The 24,671-nt window shown below is 43.4% G+C and overlaps 1 protein-coding gene across 3 annotated transcripts in view; it reads right to left on the bottom strand.

The window, feature by feature from the left end:
- Positions 1–7,764: 7,764 nt before the first annotated feature.
- RUNX3 (RUNX family transcription factor 3) overlaps positions 7,765–24,671 on the bottom strand; it is a 67,559-nt gene continuing 50,652 nt past the window's right edge. For all 3 annotated transcript variants that reach the window (XM_075336078.1, XM_075336079.1, XM_075336080.1), the window contains one exon: positions 7,765–12,816. In XM_075336078.1, the coding sequence (XP_075192193.1) occupies positions 12,299–12,816 (518 nt within the window). In that variant the 3' untranslated portion in view covers positions 7,765–12,298. The remainder of the gene's footprint in view (positions 12,817–24,671) is intronic.

Genomic DNA, 24,671 nt, shown 5'->3' with positions numbered 1-24,671 from the left:
TGGGTTTTATCTGAAAAAAAAAAGAAATATAAATGATCATATATGCTCACCTTGGTGGAAGAAATAAGGCATATAAATGACGGCTGCTGCAGATCCACAGGTTCAAAGAGCCGATAAGTAAGAGAAAAGGACAATAAGTGGTTATTTTGCGCTGCCTGTCATCAGGAAAAAGAAAACCACAATCTTGATTTTAGATTTTCTTTTTCCTGATGAAGAAGCAAGGCAGCTTCAAAAGGAGTTGACTCAATAAACAATGTTTTTTGTATAATGCGGTTAATAATAACCACTAATCGCCCTTCTCTCCTACACTCTAAGGCCTGTGACACACATCCGTGCCGCCGGCACGTGTTTATCATTTTTTACACGTACCGGCGGCACGGAGACACGTTAAGCAATGCTACCCTATTGTAGCAGGCACACACACGTAAAACCACACGGAACGTGTGTCCGTTTGTACGTGTGTGCATTTTTCAAAGCACTGACATGTCAGTGTTTTCTCCCGCAGCACGGGTGTCACACGGCCCGCACCCGTACCACACAGGTGTAGTGTGGATGCGGTCCCGTGTGACACGCGCCGGAGAAAACACACGTGTCAGTGGAAAAAAAAAAAAAACATTTACTCACCTTCTCCTGTTGTTACGTCCGGGTGGTGGAAGCACTGGACCGTACACCGATGTCCCCTGAGAAGGCAGCCAAGCTGGTCACCCCGCCAGAGGGTCTTGATGCACGGCAGCCGGAGCACTAACTGGACAGTCCGTAGAAAAGCAGGAAAGGTGGATGATGCTGAATCCACGGAGTTCTGGACGGTAGTCCGGGTGACGAGGCTCAGGGTCCGAGGCCGGGATATAGAGTCAGGCGGGATCCGGAACCTGCTGAGCGATGGAACGGGTCACCGAGCGGAGCCAGAGACTGGAGACTGGCGGAGCTGCAGAGGTGGTGGAACATCCGCCGAAGTCACCGTCAGGGTCCAGGGATGGAGTTGGTTCGGAGCAACTGACGTGGCAGGATAGGCTCTACGAGACAGGACAGGGTTAATACACGGCAAAGCACTGAGCAAAGCAATACGGGGACCTGAACACTAGCTTGCTAAACACGTAGAACAGGCCCCGCCCACCAGGAAAGAGAAACCTTATATACCCTGTACCTGTCTATGCAATATCCTGTTTCTGGGTGCTGGCCCTTTAAGAAAGGGTCAATGACCGCGCGCGCGCCCTAATGCGCATGCGCGAGGCCTGTGTGCCAGAAGCCAGTCCAGGAAGCGGTGAGGAGGAAGCAGGAGCGCCCGGCTGGGAGTCCCTTGTCACAGAGGAGCGCCGGGAGCGGGGAGCCGGACGCATGGAGGCTGCAGGCGGGGAAGAGGAGACCGGGACCGGAGTGGTAAGTATGGAACGCCACCGGGGAGCGGGGAGCGGGCCACGGGAACCGGAGAACGGGGCCAGGGGACCGGGAAGCGTGACACCTGCCCTCCTGTCTCTGCCGCTGCTGCCTCTTGCTGCCGACCGCCGCTCATTATTCTCATTGAATATTCACTTCACTGCCTGGCAGCAGCAGCAGCGGGGAGACGGGAGGGCTGGAGACCGAGGATCAGCACCACGGACAGCAGCGCGGACAGCAGGAAGGACCCGGTGAGTATGTTAATTACCGGTTCTACTCTGATAGCACACGTAGAACACACGTGCCCGCACGTATCAGAGACACGTACTTACCTGCACGCAACACGCAGGGGAAATACGTGTCTCTCGGCACGTGCGTGAATTTCACGTGAGTGTGGCAGAGGCCTAAAGAAAAGAGAGAGTAGACCATACTGATCATAAGAGCTTACATTCTATAAGAGAGAAAGCGAGGAACTTGCTGCGCACACTATACACTAAACTCTGGAGGAGTGAGATATTTACCCATTGACTCTGGATGATTACACACATTGGGAATTGCTGATCTGTTATAATAGTGATACTGACCATCAATGTACAAGGTGTGGTAATCTGTAAGATCTCATATGTGCAGGACATTCTGGAAAAGCCTGGAGAGCCACGCAAAGTGACATTAGCCCATTGTATGTGTGTCGCCCACCTGCAGCGGTCGCTCCAGGGACGCCGCTCCACATTCAGGGACGCCACAGAGTCTTCACTTTGGTATTTCTGGCAACAGGTATGTTGGTTTTGTATATGTATGAGTCGTGACGCCACTCACGGTTTGCGGTCAGGGATATGGGTGACCGCCACTGCAGGTTTAACGAGCGTCTGGGGCTGATGGAGTCTGCAGTTTGGTGGTATGGCCTCCCGTGAGTGAGGCTGGCCCCAGGGGCTCGGGTGTGTAGAACAACAGGTCCCAGAATAACTCAGTCTCAGTCCGGAAAGTCTTTCAACTTGTTTTTACTCATTTTTATATGTTTTGTGAGGTACCCGGGTGATGCTAAGATTAAACCAGGAGAAACCAGGTATCCTTTAGGCCGGTCTAAGGGTAACCGTTAACTTGCCTTCCTAGCACTTCTTATTTCGGATAACGACTGACTTGAAGTACCGTGGGATTCATCCAGGGAAGTCGCTACTGCCTTTTCTCCCCTTTTTGGCCCGTTTGCCGGCAGCATGGACCAAGGAAGATGGCTCCAGGCTCGATCCTCCTTATGAGCCCCCTCATTGCTGCTGAAGCTTGGACTCTAGATGGTTGGTGAAGGACTTGTAGTTCCCCTCACCGGCAGGTTTAGCAGATCAAATAAATGGACGTCTACTCTAGGGACCTGTTCCCCGTACGTGCCTAGTCTTCAGGGGTCCCTGTACTCGACCAACTGACTCCCTCAGCATCTTTCTGACTGACTTGCTGGTGACCGTTCTCCCCCGCTAACGGCTACTTCCCGTGCAGGGTCCAACTACGGTCAGAGTGCTTCCCGCTCACAACTGCCGCGCTTCCCTCTCAGACTGGCTTTCCTCCTACTTTCCTGACAGCTGCTGCAACCTAGCTTCCAGCCCTCCCGCTACACCCCTTGCTGAGATGTGAAGGCAAGCCCCCTCTTGGGTCTGCCCAAGGGTCCCCTCTCAAGGTGTGGGAGACCTGGTTGCTATGTATCTGTGCGTACACACCCTATTCCAGCCTCCAGGATTACCTGGAAGTACTGCCCCAGCATGGGTGCAGTACTCAGTGGTGCCTGACCAGGTCAGGGGCGCCACATTCGGTACTTAAATAGTGTGGAAAATGGTGACAGGGAAAGGTTTTTTTAATGCTAATTGTGAATTGAATCTCAAAATATTCAAATTTACATGAATCTGCAAATTTTGAAATCTTACTCAAACACGATTCTCCGCAGATCGTTTTCTCTTCTCTCATATTAAGTTCAAGTACTGTAAATTTACAATGATTGGTCCTGGGCTTTAATTCTACGCTATTATACAAGGTGGCCATGAAATAACCTAAGGTGTTTGGAGCCGTGTGTAGATTGACCCAGTGGACAGAATTGGCTGAAATTTGGTATGTATGCTATTGAAGGCACGGGGAAATGGAAGGCATCTTAAAACATTTTTATACCAAAATTCCCCACCAGGTGAAAAAGTGGCGTTGTACAGTTAGCGCACCTTGTATCATGCTCCCTTTTCGACTACGCCGCTCACCACCCGTCGCTCCAACCCCTGGGGTCCCCGTTCCCCGCCGAGCCCGCTCTCCTGCTACCCCGTCCGTACCATTTCCCCGTTGGTCCTGGCCCCGCGTCGCTCATTCACTGCAGCCACCTGCGCCCCAGCATCCTGCCTCTCCTCCTGTGGTCTCAGCTCTGACTTCCGGGTTGCGGCCCTCACACATGCACACTAGGGGGTACGCGCGTGCACTCTCCTTGCCTTAAAGGGCCAGCACAGCTGTCCGGAATATCACTAATAAGTAACCTTGGGTATTCAAGACTTGGTACTCCCCATTGCCAGTGTTTGTTCAACGCGTCCCTGTAGCTTGTCTCTTGCACTAGTTGTTCAAGTCCCTCTATGCCTGTGCTTGGTGTAACTCTGTCTCTGCTTGCAGATCCTAAGTACTATTCTGAGCACACACTCCAGCCTGATCCTGTTAACCTGCACCAGTCTCCAATTCTGAACTTCAGTCTAACTCCTGTGACCTGCACCAGTCTCAGTTCTGGACTTCTGCCTGATCCCGTTAACCTGGTTCAGATCGGATCCTGCATCCAGTGACTCTTGCTGATTCCGAATTAAGCGCCTCTAGGCCCTCTGCGGTTATGCCTGACAGTCCTTGTATAAGGGTTCGCTCGAGGCGGCGTCGCAGGGGAATCCGGTGCACGGTCCAGTGGGTCCACTCCCAGGACTATCTTTACACCTTGCAACTCAGTCTGCAAGATACCTGTCTATTTGTTGGTTCGTGCGCTGTTAGAGCACTTGTTTTATGAGAATGCCAGGAATGCTACAGTTGCACTGAGAGCCTTTCATCGTTTGAAAGACCTTCACACATGTAGTGGTCCAATGGCTGTCAATTCGCTGAGACAGATGATGATATGTTTTGAGGCAGCAGGGTTACTGAGTGTGCAGCCAGGGTGCGGGCGACGACCGGTAAGCAGAGAGGTTGTGAAGGACATTGCTACTGTCATTGTGGAACAGGGCACAAACAACCCTGCCGGGAACAGCAGAGCACGCAGTGTTTCTAGGCAATTTTCCACAACACAATGTTTTTACAACACAGGTGTGGAAAGTTCTCCGAAACGTTTTGCGGGCATACCAGCACAAAATTAGCCATCAACAACAACTTCTTCCTTTTGACAATGATACCCGCATGACATTTCAATTCATATTTCTGGCGAGAATGGACGTGGATGGTAATTGGCCATGGAATGTTCTATGGTGCGATGAAGCGCATTTTTACTTGAATGTAAAGGTGAACAAACAAAACTGTCCCATATGGGCTACAGAAAATCCGCATGCGGTCGAGTGGGTTCCGCTGCATTTGCCAAAGGAAACTGTTTGGTGTGACTTCACCTTATCATTTATCCTCTGACCGTTCTTTTACGAAGAAATGAGACCAACTGCGGTTGCTACTTTTTTCGTGACAGCAGCAGGATACCAGTCAATGCTGGAAACAGTGGTCGTTCCTCAACTCCAACAGTGGCAGTGTCTTTAGACGACCACCTTCATGCATGATGGAGCACCTCATCACATCGCAAATCATGTGAAGAACGTTCTGCATGCATATTTTCCCGATGACAGGATTTTGAGCTGCTCCTTCCCTAACGCATAGTCACCGCGTTCGCCCAATCTCAATCCTTGTGATTTCTGGTTGTGGGGACACTTGAAAGAGTGTGTTTATCAGGGAAATGTCAACACCCTGGCTGACCTGAAAGACTGCATCATTTTGGCAGTGCGCAGCATCCCACTAGACATGTTACACGCAAACGCCGAACATGTTCTGCATAGGATGAACATGATCACCATTCATGATGATGGCCATATTGAACAGTTATGCTAGTCTGTGGAACAATTGTGACATCTTCAATTATTGGCACATGGTATTTGGTCTGCTCTCTCACTGCACAGCGCCACTTTTTCACCTGGTGGGGAGTTTTGGTAACATTTTTTTTTTAAGATGCCTTCCATTTCCCCATGCATTGAATAGCATACATACCAATTTTCAGCCAATTTTATCCACTGGGTCAGTCTGCACATGGCTCCAAACACCTTACGTGATTTTATGGCCACCTTGTACATTGATTGTGCAAAGGTAAAGCTCCTGCACCTACGGTACATGCAGAAAAGGCATTAGTCTCTGACCCTGTGAACTACAGGATGACACCATCACCTATCAAATTTCTCCTGGCAGCTATAGGATCCAGATCCATCCTTCTTGTCTCTCTGTTTAGCCCATGCTGAATGAGATATTTTTTCTGACATAGAGGTTCAGTTCTTGTAATAATTAGTTACAAAGTTAAAAACTACCTCAATTCACATTGACTTTGATGTATTTAATTGCTGTGTGCAGAATCACCTTTCATTTTGTTTCTTTAGATGCAGCTACAGCATGTAAGGGGGTCTAGAGCTCAGCCACCCCTACAGATAAAAATGTTTTAACTGAATAAGGTTTGATGCAGCCACTAAGTGGCCACAGTGTAGTGACTGCTTCCTTGGTAACTTTAAGTTAAATAGAGTTAACTACAGGGAGGAGTTAAACAAGCAAAAAGGGCAAGCAACCAGGAAGTTGCAAGAGAGTCCCAATAGAGAGACAGAAGCTGCGTCTATGAGAGGCGTAGTGAAAAGGAGTACTAAATTTCCCAGACATTCTCGTGAACCAGGATCCCAGACACATAGGGTCCTAAAGAGGAGAAGACCGGCATTTAGTGCAAGGTAATGAATGTCCGAGCAGAGAAGTGTCGTTGTGAAAAGCCTCTTCATTAGTTTGTACTACTTCCAGGTGGGATGAGGAGTGCTTAAAGGACTTTTTGAAACTGTCAGTACACTATGAAATTAGAAGAGAGGATGAGGGGCTTAGAGGCACTAATGGAGCCCTGAGTAGCAGAGAAATGGTCTGCTGTCAAAATATATTTACTGACTGTTGCTAAGGCCTCCGCCACACATCCGTGCCGCCGGCACATGTTTGTCATTTTTTACACGTACCGGCGGCACGGAGACACGTACAGCAATGCTACCCTATGGTAGCAGGCACACACACGTAAAACCACACGGAACGTGTGTCCGTGTGCGTTTGTACGTGTGTGCGTTTTTCAAAGCGCTGACATGTCCGTTTTTTCACCGGCAGCACGGGTGTCACACGGCCCGCACCCGTACCACACGGGTGTAGTGTGGATGCGGTCCCGTGTGACACGCGCCGGAGAAAACACACATGTCAGTGAAAAAAAAGCAAAACATTAACTCACCTTCTCCAGCCCTCCTGTCTCTGCCGCTGCTGCCTCTTGCTGCCGACCGCCGCTCATTATTCTCATTGACTATTCACTTCACTGCCTGGCAGCAGCAGCAGCGGGAGACGGGAGGGCTGGAGACCGAGGATCAGCACCACGGACAGCAGCGCGGACATCAGGAAGGACCAGGTGAGTATAATAATTACCGGTTCTACGTGTGCTATCGCGGATAGCACACGTAGAACACACGTGTCACGCACGTACCAGAGACACGTACTTACCTGCAAGCAACACGCAGGGAAAATACGTGTCTCTCGGCACGTGCGTGAATTTCACGTGAGTGTGGCAGAAGCCTAATGAAAACTCCTATGGGGAACAAGTATGTGCCCACTTTGAACGTGATGAACTTTGTTGTTCGGATTTTATAAGGAAAGTTCCAGTGATAAAAATAACTGTGAAAGGGTCCATGTTGTTATATCAACTTAATAATGAAATTTTAACAGTTAACTGCGCTAGAGAGGCGATCGGGGTGCAAAGCATCAACATCAAGTTGTGCAGCAGCCAACACTCTGAGTTATGACTACACTCTGAGTCATGACTACAACAGCCACCATCCTCCCCTTCAACAAGCTTGTCTCCTCTGCCTCCTGCTTGTAAGATATGATGGGAGGAGACTTATTACAAGCAAGAGAGAGGAAGACACAATGAAGATATGTTACAAAGGATACCACTGAGACACTATAGTGTGAGTTAGGGGCCAGCAGTTCTATGAAAATAATTTTTTCACTAGTGGTGCATATTGCAGGATTATGAAGGCATTAAAAATATATATATGTTTATTATAGCCTACACTATTTTATTTTCTAATATATTTGGTTTTCAATTATTATTAGATGGTTAAATACAGAGATAAGACACCCAAACTTGTTTGACTGTCACATTTATTTATCATATTATTTAATAAAATGTTTACATTTCTCTTTTCAGCAAGTAATAATTAACAAGCCGAATTTACATTATTTAAATTGCATTCTTCAAATTAAAGGTTGAGACAAAGAATTATACATCTTAAACTCCTCCTTATACAATTAAAGTTCCCTGATAGCAGTAATTAATTACAAGGCTGAATCAATATTTTCTGATCAGACTTTCATGAAAAAAAAATATACAGATAAATCATTAAATGCATTGATTGTCACTAAGAAAATTAGGAAATCAGATTTTTTTAAATACTGATACTAAGGAGCTCAATCCATCAAGCCCTATTCTTGTGCAGTACCTAATTGTGTAAAAATGTTGTGACTTTTGCCATTTTTGGAAACTTGGCAGAGCTCAATAGAAAGATTCACCTAGTGCGGCCTGACAAATTCACAATAATTTACGTCATGAATGTGCCCTAAACTTTAGTAGAAATGTACTCCAGTCCCTGACTGGAGTATACGTCAGACTCTGGCTTTGTTAGAATTTTAGTGCACCTCTTACTCCAGCAATCCTGGATCAAGACTGATGTGTAAACTGCTAGTTTAGATGACTGTTCAACAAAATATTTTTGTTAAATCTTTATTCCAAGATATCATGGCTTGATTACTCTGTACAGTATATGTCTGAGTATTGAAAGACATAGATGTCATTCTAAATCTGTGACAGCACATTCTGTCTCATTCTGCACTATATTTCTGAACAGTGAACTCATTTTCTTGCCACATTTCATGTTCTTCAATCATTATACTGTTTGTGCCAATAAAAGTTATTATACATATTGTTACAAATGCAAATATTTTAACAAGGGCAGCCTAGGTTATAGTCTATAATTTTAACTTACAGCACATTTCTATTTCTCCAATTTTGGCTTATTTTCCTTAAGTCTAAACAAAACAGTTGGCCCAATGTACTACCTATGTAAGTTCCCAGCACATATGATAAGTGGATTCATAGGCTCCTATTCACAAGATGGAAGGCAAAAAAGTGTCTTTTTAGTACTGCCTGGACGGTGTATGTTGAATTTACTGTTCTTGTGTTGTTTGGAATAGTATATAGAAAAAAAGTGTATTGTGTGGTAAGAATTATTTTTAACATGACAGTCAATGGATGGATTTGTTAAATTTACCGTACATGTCTGAGTTTCCATCAGGAATTTGTAGAATCCTCGAACACAATCTGATTGATCACAAAATGGCGAATTGTAAATATCTGCACTGCTTTGTACATCATTACCTCATCATTGCCCATTTAATGACAAGGTGGCTATATGCACCATAGAAATATGTTTGTGACACACCATGCATAGATTTAGATTTACTGTACAATAATTAAAGGGAATATGTCAGCAGGTTTTCATCTGAAAGCAGCATGATGTAGGCAAAGAGATCCTGGATCCAATTGTGTATCACTTAGATAACTGGCTGCAGCCATTCTGACAATCTGAATTTTTGTGTTTAGTTATGTAGCAGAGTCCAGGGAGCTTTTCCGCCCACACTAGGCACTCAATCGTACTTTGACAAATGAAGTGTCAATCACAAAATGGGGTGTATCGGACTGCGCTGCATGTGAGTTTCTAGTCATGTAATGATAAGTGTCCTGCTGCTTAAACAAACATACAAATAAACAAAAGACCAGACTGTGACAAAACAGGCATCCCTGAACTTTCTGTGTTAACTGGCTTCAGGTTACATAGCAAAAACCTTGTGACAGATTCCCTTTAATGCTAGTAATTGACTCAGAAATGCAAGCAGCTATGCTGGAAATAATAGGCACTTTGTTAACAACATTTTGTATGCCACCCAATACACAAAGACACAAAGACATCCGTCAAGCAGCTATTGTATTTATGTACACATACTTTTTTATTACTGCCGTTAATAAAGATCTTTAATATCTTGCTCATTTCAGTCTACTGATAGATTGTGTGTTCAAACAAGATGGCCTCATGTACACGAATGTGCCATCTATAGACTCATAATGTGGCATGCATAGCCATCTTTGTAGCCATACTATACATACTTATGTCACAAATTTCATATGAGGATATACCGTATTTTTCGGATTATAAAACGCATTTTTCCTCCCAAAAAACTTGGGAGGAAAATGAGGGGTGCATCTTATAATCCGAATGTTGCTTACTGGGGATGATGGGGAGGCGTCGCAGGAGCAATACTGCAGACGCTGTGCTGTGCTGGGGCTGTGGGCCGTGGGTGCTGTGCTGGTCTGGAGCTGCGGGCGCTGTGCTGTACTGGGGCTGCTCCATCCTGAAAATGTTGGCGGTGCAGACTTCAAATAATAGTGCCTGGTGTCGGTGCATGTGCAGATGGAGTTCTTGGCTCAAGATCTCATCTGCGCAAGCGCTGCCTCCGGCCCATTGATCTCTCAGCAAGCAGACTTAAGGAAAAGGCTGCCCGGAGGTGGCGCGTGCGCAGATGAGATCTTGAGACGGGAGCTCCATCTGCGCACGCACTGACTCCGGGCACCATTTTTTTTAAGTTTGCACGGCTGACAGTTTCTGGAAGTTGCCTGTCTCATTGCGCCCGCAGTGAGTATCTGGGACACCTACTGCACCTCCCGCAGCATCGCCCACAGCATTGCCCTACTCCACCACTGCCCTTGCATCCTGTGACCTCACTCCACCACTGCTGCTGCCTGGTCCTGGTAATACACCACTGGATTGTAAGACGGAGCCTATTTTTTTTTACCTTTTTTCCCCTCTAAATTTGGGGTGTGACTTATAATCTGGTGTGTTTTATAAAGCAAAAATATGGTATGTTTTTTCTTTCTGTCAAAATAGAAGAATAGTTTGTGGTTGAAAAAACACAACTTCAACCTACAGTAATCTAGTACCATGTCCGTAAGAATCCCACAGAAAAAAATCATATCGTACCTCATTGAATGCAGTATCACAGATTTATTCTTACCTAGTCACACTATATGGAAGCTTAAAAAGTGCCATTTGTTCCATAGTATAAGGTTACAGGGGCTACAGGTGCCTCCGATGCATGTGCATGACACCTAATAGCTAATATATGCTCCATTAGCCTCTCCAAAAGCAATAATTACTAAATCTTATTTATTATTATGGATTAACAAAAGATACATTTGTTTTATCAGCACCAAATAAATAAAATGGTTGTGAATATATAATGCAATTTATGAAACAATATGAAATGAACTCTTTAAAAAAACAGTAATACTTATATACAAATGCATAAATAAAAAACTAGTACATCGTTTCAAAATAATGCATATTTAAAGTAAGCAAAATAGTGCAAAGCAAATAATTTTTTAAGAAAATATTTTAATATTTCTTCTTTTGAAATAAAGCAAACCATATATTAATATATTGACACGTTATTTGTGCCAAATTTATTCCGATATGCAAGGTGTTCCCTATACCCGGAGTCAAGGTCACAACTACAGTGTATTGACAATGGAAACTGTGACATACGAGAGTTCTAACCTGGATTAAACTGTATTTACAGTCCTTGCTTTCTGGATATTGTATAAAACAATATGATCTAAAAGCTTTTAATAATAATCCACTTGCTTCGCCTAGATAAAAGGCTGCATTGGTCTTTTGTGGCAGAATGCATTCTTGGATAGGGAAAATAAAACCTTATAAAAATAATGAAAACAAAATAATAAAGTTACAAAGATAACAAAGATTTGGTCCATTCCCCAAAAAATGTCGTAATCACCTATTTATTAATTGGCTATAATATATCTGTCCCAAAGGCAAAGTGCTCTCCAACCAAATACAAATAAGGATATCTATCATTGCTTTGTTTTATATAACTTATCCAAAAAAAGAATTTTATTTTACCATAATAAATCTTTTCTATTCTTTACAAATAGTTTAGTTAGACTGACCCAGGTAATTGAGGAAATATTGGGGATCTTAAATACTAAAAAAAATCTAAGTAAGAAAATAGAAATGTTTTAAATTAGCACATTTAAAATACATTAAAAAAATCTTCGAGTATTTTGCCTGCATTTGTGAACTCTCACCTACAAGCCCTTACATTACCACATTTAACTCCTTTCTGCTCTTCCTATGTAATAGTTAAACTGCTATAGTTTTGCCGCAATCTAAACGTTATTGTATAGTTCTCTGTCCTTTGGCAGAATTCTCCTCTACGCAGTCATAAGGAATCCATTAATGGCTGTTCTCCCTGAATTTCTCTTTTGAGCCCTGTTTGACAACTTGCCTTAATTAGTTGATCATCATATGTGATGTGCTTTTCATGTTGAGATGATAATGCTGAAAGAGTAATATGATTTGTATCTTCTACAGCTGTAACAAAGTCTGCCTTAGCAGTTGTATCGAGTAGCCATTCTAGCTTGTGACACGTGTGTATATTGTACTAAGTACCATCAGATCATTTTAACTGTACCTGTGACTATGTCTACTTATTGGCCAGTCTATTTTGGTGATTTTGGTATTGTTTAGCATCAGTTTAGTTATTCTGAAGGCATGCTTAGTTAGTATGGCCTCCAGACAGACTCATCCATTCTTCCACTGCTTGTCAGACTGGTTGGGGAATTGCTATGACTTCCATTTGCATCTACTCCATCATTTTGGTTGGTCAAGTTGTGATTCATCAAGTTGTTCCCTGCTGACACACTAGTGCAAGAAGAAAGCATTCTTGAAGGAGAACGTTCACCTGCAACCATAGAGAACTGATAAGATCCAGAAGACGTGCCATAGTATAAATGATATGGAGATGCATTGGTCTGAAATGGTCCACTTTGATTTTGAGATGATCCAGGATATGGAGGTGGAAGGTAAGTAGGATGAAAACGTGTGGTAGTTGGCATACCGGTTACACTAATTCCTCCAATTCCAGTTGATGAGGGAGATGCAGTATAGGAAAAGGCAGATGACATAGCCCCAGGGTAATGCACGCGAGTATCTGAAAATCTGGACTCCGTGAGAGATGGTAAAGTGGAGAAGGAGCGGTCAAACTGTCGAGGGTCTGAGAATGGACTTAGATCTGTGGCTAAAATGATAAAAAGAGTAATTGGTGTCAATGAAATATGAATCTAATATATATGTCAACACAATTCTTTGGTTACTATAAGGTACATTCACCCCTCTCTCCTGTTTTATTTATATATATATATATATATATATATATATATATACATATGTACATACTTTTTACTTTTGTATATATACTGTATATATACATATACACACACACACACATATATATATATATATATATATATATATATATATATATATATATATATATACCATTAAGTATTTGTGGGCAATTGGCTAGTGATATAGTTATCACAACTTTAAACTGTCTAGCAATGAAGCATTAAGTTTAAAACGCTCTTTATTCTCCCTCTCTCTCTCTCTCTCTATATATATATATATATATATATATATATATATATATATATATATATATATCAATTTGTTCAGCTTCTCTTATTCTGTAACATTCTCTATCTTCAATGTGACAGGAACATTCTTTATCTTCAATGTGACAGGTTCCTTTGAAGCATTTAAAGCTGTCCAAAGTAAATTTCTAAAAAGAAAAGTCTTTTTGATTTTAGCATAGCAATAGTAATCTAAAGCCAGCCACGCATGATGAGATGTTTTCCCAATATGACCGTCACCCAAGCTTTTTATAACCCCTGCTTTCTGCTGGTGGTACATCCGGTCTTAAGTACTTGTATTTATTTGATATAGTGGTAAAATTATTTCTAACACAGGGAGACTTACAACATATAACTCTGTGCTTAGTGATGCTCTGGCAGAAATGTCGGGGTATGTGTCCGCTACATAGCAGTAGCACTAAAGGGCCGTTTTACATCTGTTCTACTTGATTTCTGCTCTCTTAAGGTATAGTCATATATAGAAATTTTACAAAAATGTTTGCAACTGAAAATCTGGTGCAGAATCAATACTATTTCAATGGCAATTATGTTCCCAATTGTTGTATATCACGATAATAAAATGATCTCACATATATGGACACAATGTAAATAAAGGATATAGATTTGTATGGCAGTGGGAGCCAAACACTCCATCAGTTGTAATCAGCATGAAGTGTAGCGGTTTAGCAGACAAACGTGTTAAAAAATATAAAGGATTCCTGTGACCACTAATTGCTTTACAAGATTTACAGCTATACTGATGTCAAGTGTCATGTGCGCTTTTTGGGATATGAAGAAGTTCAGACAACTGTCTCATTGATAAGAAGGGAATTTTAGTTACCACCCCATGTAAAGGATTATATGGCAAAAGTAAAGGAAGAAAATGTCCCATTAATTGCACAGTAAGAAGTTTGTTCACTTCATTGCGTGATCTCAATGTCATACTTAAACCGAAAAATCACACCAAGGAGAAGTTCATATACATAACATTACCGTGTATGATGGTAACATTTTTCCAGTGCTGATAATATTTCAGAGTGGTCATTCCTGCTTTGTGACGAGTCGTCTGACAACTAACATGCCTTATACATGTAAGTGCACATTTTATTCCCATGTTTTGCCTTGCCCTCACCTATATTGTTTCGTATAGTAAAGCATACTGGCCGGAGTGTTGAATTGCACTTTTACTTTGCCAATCAAAATATTTCAAGGATATGTTTATTTTCTTCTCAAAATCGCACCAGCTGCTTCACCAAGTGAATAGGCCCATTTATTCTTAAGAATTTGACCATTGTAAGGCTGAGCCCAGGGACCAAGAACGTCCAAATCTGACCTGATCTATCTACGGAAATGTCAATGTTTTGAATTGAGAGCGTCGAGGTGTGGTATGTATATAAATTAGATGGCAGCTAGAGGTCACCCTTTCTGATTAGTAATGTCCGTGTTCTTGGCTTCTAGTACCTAATAAGGTTTAAAATACATCTTCTAGCCCACATAGATACATCCTCATGAACATGTGCTTTGCACACAATTAGTATACAAAACTCCATACATGCAAGACACGTGGAATATAGATGACCTGTTATGTCTAAGCTTAGAAACTACTGAAGCTAAGCAATATCTTCTGCATGTGAGACACATATTTCAAGACATTAGTTGTCCCCACAAGATCTGTCACACAACATTAAGCCATGTACTTCTGTCTATTTACTTTATCCTTATTTTACTCTTCTGCTTGTGACTAAAGATGAGTGGATTTGACAAGATTTGAATTTGCTAAATCCGACAGATTTAACCATGAAAATCGATTCACAGCAAATTTATTCTCCACAAATTAAATGTCTGTTATTATGCCCTGAACTATGGAGAGACCTCAAAACATAATGAACACAAGATGTAGAAACACAACCCAAAAACAATCAATACTCATCTCACAGCTCACTGTCCGCTATATGGTCCTCATGCCTCTTGTTATCGCTCCAGCACTTTGAAACTCCAGGCATCTTCAAGCTAGGCCAGGACTGGCAGCCACTAGTGGGGCTAAGATGTCCCCCAGGCCTGGATAATGCTGTAAGTGGTAGCGTAACCTGAAGAGACCTAGTTTCAGTAGGTGCAGGTGCTTAGAAGAGACAAGAGAACTGTACAGAGGAGAGTGTTCAGCGGCCATGAGTGGTGAGGTATTCGTTTTTAAAAAATTTTTTTAACCTTTTACAGTCCTTGACAATCTGGCAAAATTGAAGACAGCCAACAGCCATATTGCTGTAGAGTAAATTAAAAAAATCAGCATTCTGGAAAGTATGGATTTTTGTAAATTTCATGTCGAATTCAATTCCAATTGAATCAATTTTCCCAACTCTACTAGTGATTCATACTAACAAAACTCCTGTGAAAGATTCTCCTTTTGAATGCTCCTCAAAGTACTTGGTGTCATGACTGTACCTTGACTCTGACGGGGTCAGAAGTCTGGTTGGAGGGGGTTTGTTCTGTTGTGCCTCATTCCGGGACTCACACCGCTTTATTCTGGTGTGGAGAGTGGAGGCCTCCAGAACGCCGCCAGTAATAGTTCCTGCTCTGCAGTGTGCGCAACTTGTTCTTGTGAGTTAGCCCTGATCTGTTTTGCTACCCAGCTTACTTCTCCCTGACCTCAGTTTGTCTGCCCTGTCTCCCAGACCTCAGTCCCATTCTGTGTCTTGGTCCCCTCCTCCTCTTTTGTACTTACTTGCTCTCCTGACCTCTGACCTTGGTAATGTTTCCTGACCACGGCTCTGCTTCCCCTTTTTGGCTTCTGACATGACCTCTTGGCTTCTGACCCTCATGGTTCCATCTGTTTACGTCTTGCTCCCTTGTTTAGACGTGACTTCCTAGTTAAGACTTATGCCGGCGTCACACGGGACAATCTATCGTGCGATCGCACGAGCAATCGTACCCGCCCCCGTCATTTGTGCGTCACGGGCAATTAGTTGCCCGTGGCGCACAAAGTCGTTAACCCCCTGTCACATGCACTTACCTCCCGGGCGACGTCGCTGTGGGCGGCGAACATCCTCTGCCTGAAGGGGGAGGGACGTTCGGCGTCACAACGACGTCACACGGCAGCCGGCCAATAGAAGCGGAGGGGCGGAGATGAGTGGGACGTAACATCCCGCCCATCTCTTTCCTTCCACATTCCCGGAGGGCCGCAGGTAAGCTGTGTTCGTCGTTCCTGAGGTGTCACACGGAGCAACGTGTGCTACCACGGGAACGATGAACAACCGGCACGCAGAAGGAGGAACGACATTTTGAAAATGAACGACGTGTCAACGAGCAATGATAAAGTGAGTATTTTTGCACATTGACAGTCGTTCGGAGGTGTCACACGGTACGATATCTCTGATGATGCTGGATGTGCGTCACTAACGACGTGACCCAGACGACATATCGCCCGATATATCGTACCATGTGACACCGGCATAAGGCTTGCTGACTACCCTTTCACTGGTGTGTGTGTCCCGTTGTGGACTTTAGTCTAACTACTCTTTGTAGTTCTATCTCCATTTTGCTTCTGCGCCCCCTGGTGGAAGCCTGACACCTGCATCTTTCACTTGCAGAATCTACATTTGGTTGGTGGCACAGTTCATTTATATGCACATAAGTGTCTCTTTTTAAATATATTTACATGTGTGGTAACATAGACCCTTTAAATATAATAAATGTTATTAATTTATGTATTTATTTTATTTTAATTTATTTGCTCTTAGAATTAGAAAAATATTCCCAATCATATACAGGATGGTGAATTTTAAGAGAGCAGATGTCTAAGATGGTTCTAATGTTCCCTAAAGAAGCTTTACAATTTTTCTGTAAATATTCAGCATCTTCTCGTGCAGGTATAACTTTTTAAACTGTTTATAATGTATTCCTGTTAAAGCACCACTCTAGCATTTTATTTTATTTTGTTCAGTGATGGAGTGGTGCTTTTAACCTAAGGTCCCTGTCCCTACTTCTATACTCACCCTCTGGCATCTTCACCTTTTTTCGGCATCGCTCTGCTCCCATGGCACCATCTTGAGACTGCAACTTGTGACTGTCCAGAAGTCACAAGTTACGTCACAAGCTCTTAATGCAAGTCTATGAGAGCCAGAACAAGGCTCACATAAACTTGTATTGAGTTGTTACTGCCGGCGCGCTCCATGAAACACTGGAGCAGCTGACAGGTCACAAATTGCGGAAAACCGATGGAAGCGGCGGTGATAACAGATGAAGATGCTGGAGGGTGAGTATAAGACATGGTGATGGGATTTAGATTGAGGGCACCAGCGGTAAATTAAAAAAAAAATAAATCCCACTGAATTAGGACTTTAAATAAGAGTGAAAATCTTAAGCAAAAAAGGGTTAATTCCACAATATTTCAATAATGCCGGATGCAGCAGTCTATTATTATAGCTCTATTTATTTTTGTACCCTTCAAACCCCCAGAGTAGAGACATTTTGTAGAATTTCTGTTCCCCCATTCAGTTGGACTTCAACCAAACCCTAGACTTGATTTTCTGTGGTTCCTCAATACTTTGCTGAATAGTTTGATATATGGAATTCATTAACAATTTAACTGCTTGTAGAAGAGTACACACATGCACTGTGGTGCATTCCAGCACACACCTATTAAATGCCATCTGTAGATTTGTTCATCATATCAGACAACATCATACATAATAACATTGTATCACAAAAAATAATTTACTTTTTATTTCCCCATATACTGCCCCTATTGATCTGTTAAATGCCATTCGTCTTCCCTCTGTTCTAGTCTGTCTATTGTAACTTGTATATGTATTCTGTATGTAACCCTTTTCTCATGTACAGCACCATGGAATCAATGGTGCTCTATAAATAAATAATAATAATGATAATAATAATAATAATAATTTCCTATCTTACTGATATAGCTGCTACTGGGTACTGGAACTCATTTGGATGTTATGTTAACTCTTTCATTTCTTAATCATTCAACTGGATGAAGCCAAGATCTGTTACTATAATGATAATGTATAAAGTCAATACATATGGGTTTTTGTCATATTTTTCCATATATCACTGTATATATTGGATTGTACATGAAAGTCTATTTAGGTCTATTTAGGTATCAGTTTACTTCAATCCTATGCCATGATATTATGCTACGATTCTGGAAATTTCCAGCTCATGCTGACATTAGATATCGGTCCTGAAATAACGGTGTATATTGTGTCTGAAATGCTTAGATTCTTGTGGGGAACTGGAAATTCCAAGGTTTGCTACTAGATGTCAGACACAATTACAGTAAGGCGGCTGTATAATGTTCAGGCCTACTTTATCCTTAAAGGACAAGTTTTTAAAAGTTTCCACTGAAATCAACTCATGTAAAAACATCTAAATTAGATGTACAGAACAGTACTGCATGTAGGGCACAGAGTGGGGGAGGGGACCAGGGGTCTGATCAGGGCTGGTATTTTGCATTGGATAAAGCATTTAAATTCCTATCTTCTGCTTTGCTTTAAACTGTTCAGTTTTTATCTTAATCCTGAAAAATACGACTAAATTCACTAAATCACATAAACACAGCAATGACCAAACCTGCAGAAGCATGTGTTCTATAAACCAGCGCATTGACGGGCATACTATTGGCACAACCTTGTGCAGTCGCAGGGACTCAAAAGTTAAGGGGGCCAATTTCCACCTCCAAAGTAGGAGGAATTGAGCAATATAATGAGCTACTGGACTGGAAAGGGCCCACAATTTGTTCTAGTGTAGGTGTCGCGGGCGGGGGGGTGCGCTGCTCGACCGCGCTCGCGGCTCGGGTCCGGCTGCTGCTGCTGCTCGGTGGCTCGAGCGGTGGGCCGGATCCGGGGACTCGAGCGGCGCTCCTCACCCGTGAGTGAAAGGGGGGTTGGTTTGGTTTGGGAATTTGGTTCGTGACGCCACCCACGGTTTGTGGTGAGGTTGGGACACCACCGCCGCTCTGGACGGGGGATCCCGCGAGCGATGACAGGGAGCAGCCGAGATGTTTCTCTCCCCTCCGTGGGTAGGGGGTTTTGGTGGTCCCGGGGCCCGGGTAAGGGTAACTGGAGAGTGGATGGCCGGGTTTTGTGAGGTGCAGGGTCGCGGGGGCAGCGTGGTGCCAGACGGCACGGTGGTATTAACTCAGCCAATAACGTATACGGAGTCTCTGGTAAAACAAACGGCTGGATGGACGGGTCCCGCAGCCGGCTGTGGTGGTCACTCCCGGTAGGTTGGCGGTGACTGCCTTTCCCTGCACCTGTAGTGTGTTTTTGGCCCCGATGGCTTCCCACCGGTAGCCCGCTCTCCAGCGTGGATAGATGCCGAGGGAGCCCCTTTTGCCCGCAGGCTCTGGCCCTGGGAATTGTAGCCTTGGCGGTGACTGTATTTCCCTTCACGGTTGAGCGGTTGCCTTCAATCGGATCTTTGCTGCTGGGAAACCCCGCAGGTTCCCGTCGCTGACGGATTTGACCAGTTTTACGGCGACTCCAAGCCTGGTCGGGGTCCGTAGGCCCTGCCGGATGGTGCTGGCTTCTCTTCACTCCCCGGTTCGGTACCGGCAGGCCACCGCCCGTCCCCGGTCCTACGGTTCTGCGTCGATCGGCCCCTCCTGCAGACAGTCACCACCGTCTGCCAACCTTGCTGTATGTGCCCGGGCCATGTACCCGGACACGGTCAGACTGCTCCTCTACTGCCACTTACTCCTTCCACTTCACTCTCCCTACTCTTCTTCACTATACTGCCTTCCTTTTTCCCACCTCCAGGACTGTGAACTCCTCGGTGGGTGGGGCCAAACGCCTGGCTCCACCCCACCTGGTGTGGACATCAGCCCCTGGAGGGAGGCAACAAGGATTTGTGTGTGACTGATGTGCCTAACCGGGGTGTGGGGTGTGTTGTTGCAGTACCTGTGATGTCCTGGCTTGTCCAGGGTGCCACATAGGGACCCTTTTTTGTATACAGTGTGTTCACCCATATCCCATCCACCGCCATTAACTTGAGAATGGTAGCAGCTATAGGCATAGAAGTGGTGTCTAGGTATAGTAAAATAGCCATACGCTACGCAATGAAACCACCTATGGCACCACTTGGTGGAAAACAACGGAGTTAGCATTTTTATTTCGAAAATGGAACGAGATAGAGAAAAAAAAGTGAATTACAAAGTTATAGGGCATCATTAATTCAATACGAATCGACACCTTGCATACAGAAATGCTATGATTACAACGTGTAAAACTCACAAGGCTGCAGACGTGAAGCAATATCTCATGGAGACCTTCCTACAAGTCATTGAGTATGGTGGCTGCGTGCAGTGGCCTCCACGCGCACCTGACCTGACCCCATTGGACTTCTTTCTGTGAGGTCACATCAAACAGCAGGTGTATGCGACCCCTCCACCAAACTTGCAGGACCTACGACGACATATCACAGATGCTTGTGCAAACGTGTCACCTACCATATTGCACAACATGCAGCAAGATACAGTATGCTGTCCAGAGTCCAGATGTGCATTGCAGCTGACGGTGGCCACTTTGAGCTTCAAAGTTAAATGAGCGCCACATGCGTGACCAGCATTCAATGTTTTGGGGGGGTCATGGGTTTCATATCATAGCATTTCTGTATGCAAAATGTCGATTCGTATTTAATTGATGATGCCCTGCAACTTTGTAATTCACTTTTTTTCTCTATCTCGTTCCATTTTTGAAATAAAAATGTTAACTTTGTTGTTTTCCACCAGGTGATGCTATAGGTGGTTTCATTGCATAGCGCATAGCTACTTTACTATACCTAGACACCACTTCTATGCCTATAGCTGCCGCCGGTCTCAAGTTAATGGCGGTGGACAGGATATGGGTGGACACTGTATACTCCTGAACCAAGGAGCGGATATACTGCCAGTGCAGCTGTAGAAGAGCTCCGACTGGAACTGAGCCCCCGAGGATCTGACAACTGAAGGATATTCACAGAACCGCATCAATACTAACAAGAGAAGCAGGGGGGCCCGCTCAGCTGAACACATATGATTATCCTGAGCTGAAATAGGTCCCTTTCCTCACCTGTTAGTGTTAGTGTGGCGCTGCTTGCCTATAGAGATGCACTGCACAAAGTGGAAGGAGGTAGTCATTCACGCTAAGCATCAGCAATTGATTCCCTCTGCTGCTCTGCTGCTGCCTTTGCCATGTGCACTCTGTTCTGGGTAATCCACGGGACTGGAAATGTATGTGAAAAGGGGAGGTTGTACTGGGACTGGAAAGGTAAGTTGATTAACAACAGCATAATTAGTGCTGTATATTGGGAAGGGTATCTGCAGAGCGCCCCCTAGTACTGTAACATTTGTATCATATTACCTGTCAGCCATTCACGGACTACTTTGATTAGCTGACAGACAGAGATGGACATATCACTTGTGCAGCTGCACAGGGGCCGTAAAGAGAGGGGAGACCCGAACATCTACCAATAAAGTTTGGTGCATTATTGAGTGTGTTTGATGTATATATATATAATAGTTTGTATACACAGTATATAATATATATGTTTTACCATAGGTACATGAGTGCATGTGGATATACTATGTGCATATATGAATTCAAAGCGTTATGTCACAGGTTAGTCAGGCTCACTATAAGAGTGGCCCATTGGGAATGTAAGATGCCCGTGTACGTATTGTCATCCGAAGCTGCCCTACACCCTCAAACTTTTCTAGTGCGCCACCTCTGTTGTGAGCTAGTCTATCCTGGTAAATAATGCTTTGCATACATCTGGCATGGTGTAACATATGCAGGACATTGTGCACCAACGTACCGGTTTTGGAGCCCGGAAGAGTGCATGCCGCAGGCCCAATGCATCGCTGCTGGAGTAAGGTGTGGGTATCTGATGAGTTTTTTTTCTGAGTGCAGAAGACTGCTATATATAATTTTTTCAGTGAAGGGTATAATCAGATTAATCATCTGCAAAGAATTGCTCTGTATGCTAATATGCTAAGGCACACACACAATGCATGTATGTTCAGCACTGATCACCTCTCTGAACTGAAAGGGGTTGTCTGGAAGTTAATATTGTTGGCTCATCCTTAGAAGGGTCATCAATGTCTGATTGGTGAAGGTTGGGGTACGCGGTACATCACCAATCAGCTGTTCCCGATGCCCGCAGCAGCCAGGACTGTTCAGCTCCAGAGTTGCACAGCACAGCCCAGCTCCTCTAACTGTAAAGTGCCATAGCTGGGTAGTGGATATCCACTTTCTATACAAATTAATAGGGGGGCAGATATATAGTACCTAGCCACTGCCATTATACAGTTGACAAAGCTGTGCTGTGCAATATCAACACTGAACAGTTTCATCCACTGCCAATACCAGGAACAGCTGATTGGTGGGGGTGTTGCTCCCACACCGATCAGACATTGATGACCTATCCTAAGGATAGACTATCATGCTAAAGTTCTAGACAACCCTTTAAAGTTTATTATCATGAGTAACCCATAATGTTCTTGTATTGATACTTGTTATTTGCACCACATAACATCGACCTTTGTACATGTGAGCCGTGTTTCCACTGAGGGTGGTTTTGCAAACAAATGCTCCAACAAGTATCATATTACAATATCTATTACTGACTCTAAACATTTCTTTGACTGTTTTTTATGCATATACTTTCACTTTCATAAATATAAAGCTTGGACCCTATCAAGGCATAAGGCCACATGTTTTTGACAATAAAATAATAACACCCCGCTGTTAACTTATTAATATTGTTCTTGGTGGTCACTATGCACAATAGAGGCAAAAAAACCCTGGCTAGATATTTTAGAAATTTTGGGAAAAAATACTATGGTTAGGAAAAAAGTATACCACGGTTGCAATGTATGAACGAACCCTAACAAGATTCCTCTTCCTCGGAGCCACTCACTTACTATAACATCTCGTTTGCACAGGCCTATAAGGACACATGCACAATAGGCAGATATTGAGAGCATGCCCTATTCTAATGAAAAGGACAGGTGAACGATACCGGCTGATGGTGCACATCCTGACGGCTGTGTGCAGATGTGACATAATTAGCACCACTCATCTCCTGGTGTTACAAGCAAAGATCATTTTTTGTTTAGTGTCAACTTTATGTTTTGATAGAAAGTACTTTTATGGATGCGACAATACCGAATTTGTTATTTTTTTATTTTTAATGGTGGAAAAATGAATAAGAAAATGTTTGCCTTGTCACCATTCTGTCACACTGTTATCCTCTTTATGTTTTGTTTTACACAATTGTTTCTATTAAACATTTTGTATGTAAAATGAGTGACAACACTCAATTCCATTCCTTGTTCAAGAGTTTTGATGAAGATGGATAGTGCAAGAAATGTCTAATCTCCATGTTTTTTTGTGTTTCAAAGACTGATATACAATATGGACTCCGCTAACTAAAGAGTGAATTAGTGAGGCAGATTTGTGTACTATGTATATACAGTATCTATTCACATACATGATCGGACTGAACTTTGCCCCACATACCACAGCTCCTTTTGGATATGTTGGCAACAATCTCATCATTGATAACTAAACCAATGCTTTACAATTATAGTAATACTGACATCTTTCTGTACTACCTTAAACTTTACAAAATAATGAGAATATATTGCTTTTAATAAATAGCTCTTCCGGTAGCAAATGTTAAAGAAAAATATAACAGGGCTGTCATATTTTACAATTCTTAAAACCTGTCCTATTTGCAAGTATATACCAACATATGCAATATAGGCAGATAGGACATAAATTGTCTGGAAACCTGTCTAGTGCTGGGGTCAGGCGATGAGCAAATGAAAAAAAGTTTGCATTTCATATAGAAAGCTCAAAACGATTTTCATCTATATTGTCATCCGTATTACATTCATGTCTCAGTATTTTACATCCCTATTATATCCATATGTTCGTATTTTACCTTCATGTGCCATCTTTGTGTAGAGATGAGTGGACCTGGTGAAGTTTCGTTCTGCCGGTTCAGCCAGACTTTAGGCCTCTGTTACATGTCCATGTTTCCAGCATGTGTGATGTCCGTTTACACACGTTGCAGAGACAGAAACACACATAGACCCATTAAAATCAATGGGTTTGCTCACACATCTGTGTTTTGACATGGACTGTGTGTCTGTGTGGAGCATATGCATGTCCATGTTCTCCATATAGCGACATGTCCGTTTTTGGCCGGCAGCACAGATATCACACGGGCCACACACTGATGCCATCTGTGTGACATCAGTGTTACATGTACTAGAGGACACCCATTCGCTGAAATTAAATGGATTTTTATACTTGCCTGTCTCCGGGGTTGCTGTTGCTTCCGGGTCCCACTCATTATGCCTCATGAATATTCACTACACTGACTGCGGACCCGGAAGCAAGTGTGACAGCGCCATAGACAGGTAGGTATACAAGTTCATGCTGTCTGTCTGTTATCTGTA

The sequence above is a fragment of the Anomaloglossus baeobatrachus genome, chromosome 2, assembly GCF_048569485.1.
Source record: "Anomaloglossus baeobatrachus isolate aAnoBae1 chromosome 2, aAnoBae1.hap1, whole genome shotgun sequence".
In the NCBI taxonomy this organism is placed as follows: Eukaryota; Metazoa; Chordata; class Amphibia; order Anura; family Aromobatidae; genus Anomaloglossus; species Anomaloglossus baeobatrachus.
This window is presented reverse-complemented; position numbering and strand designations above follow the sequence as displayed.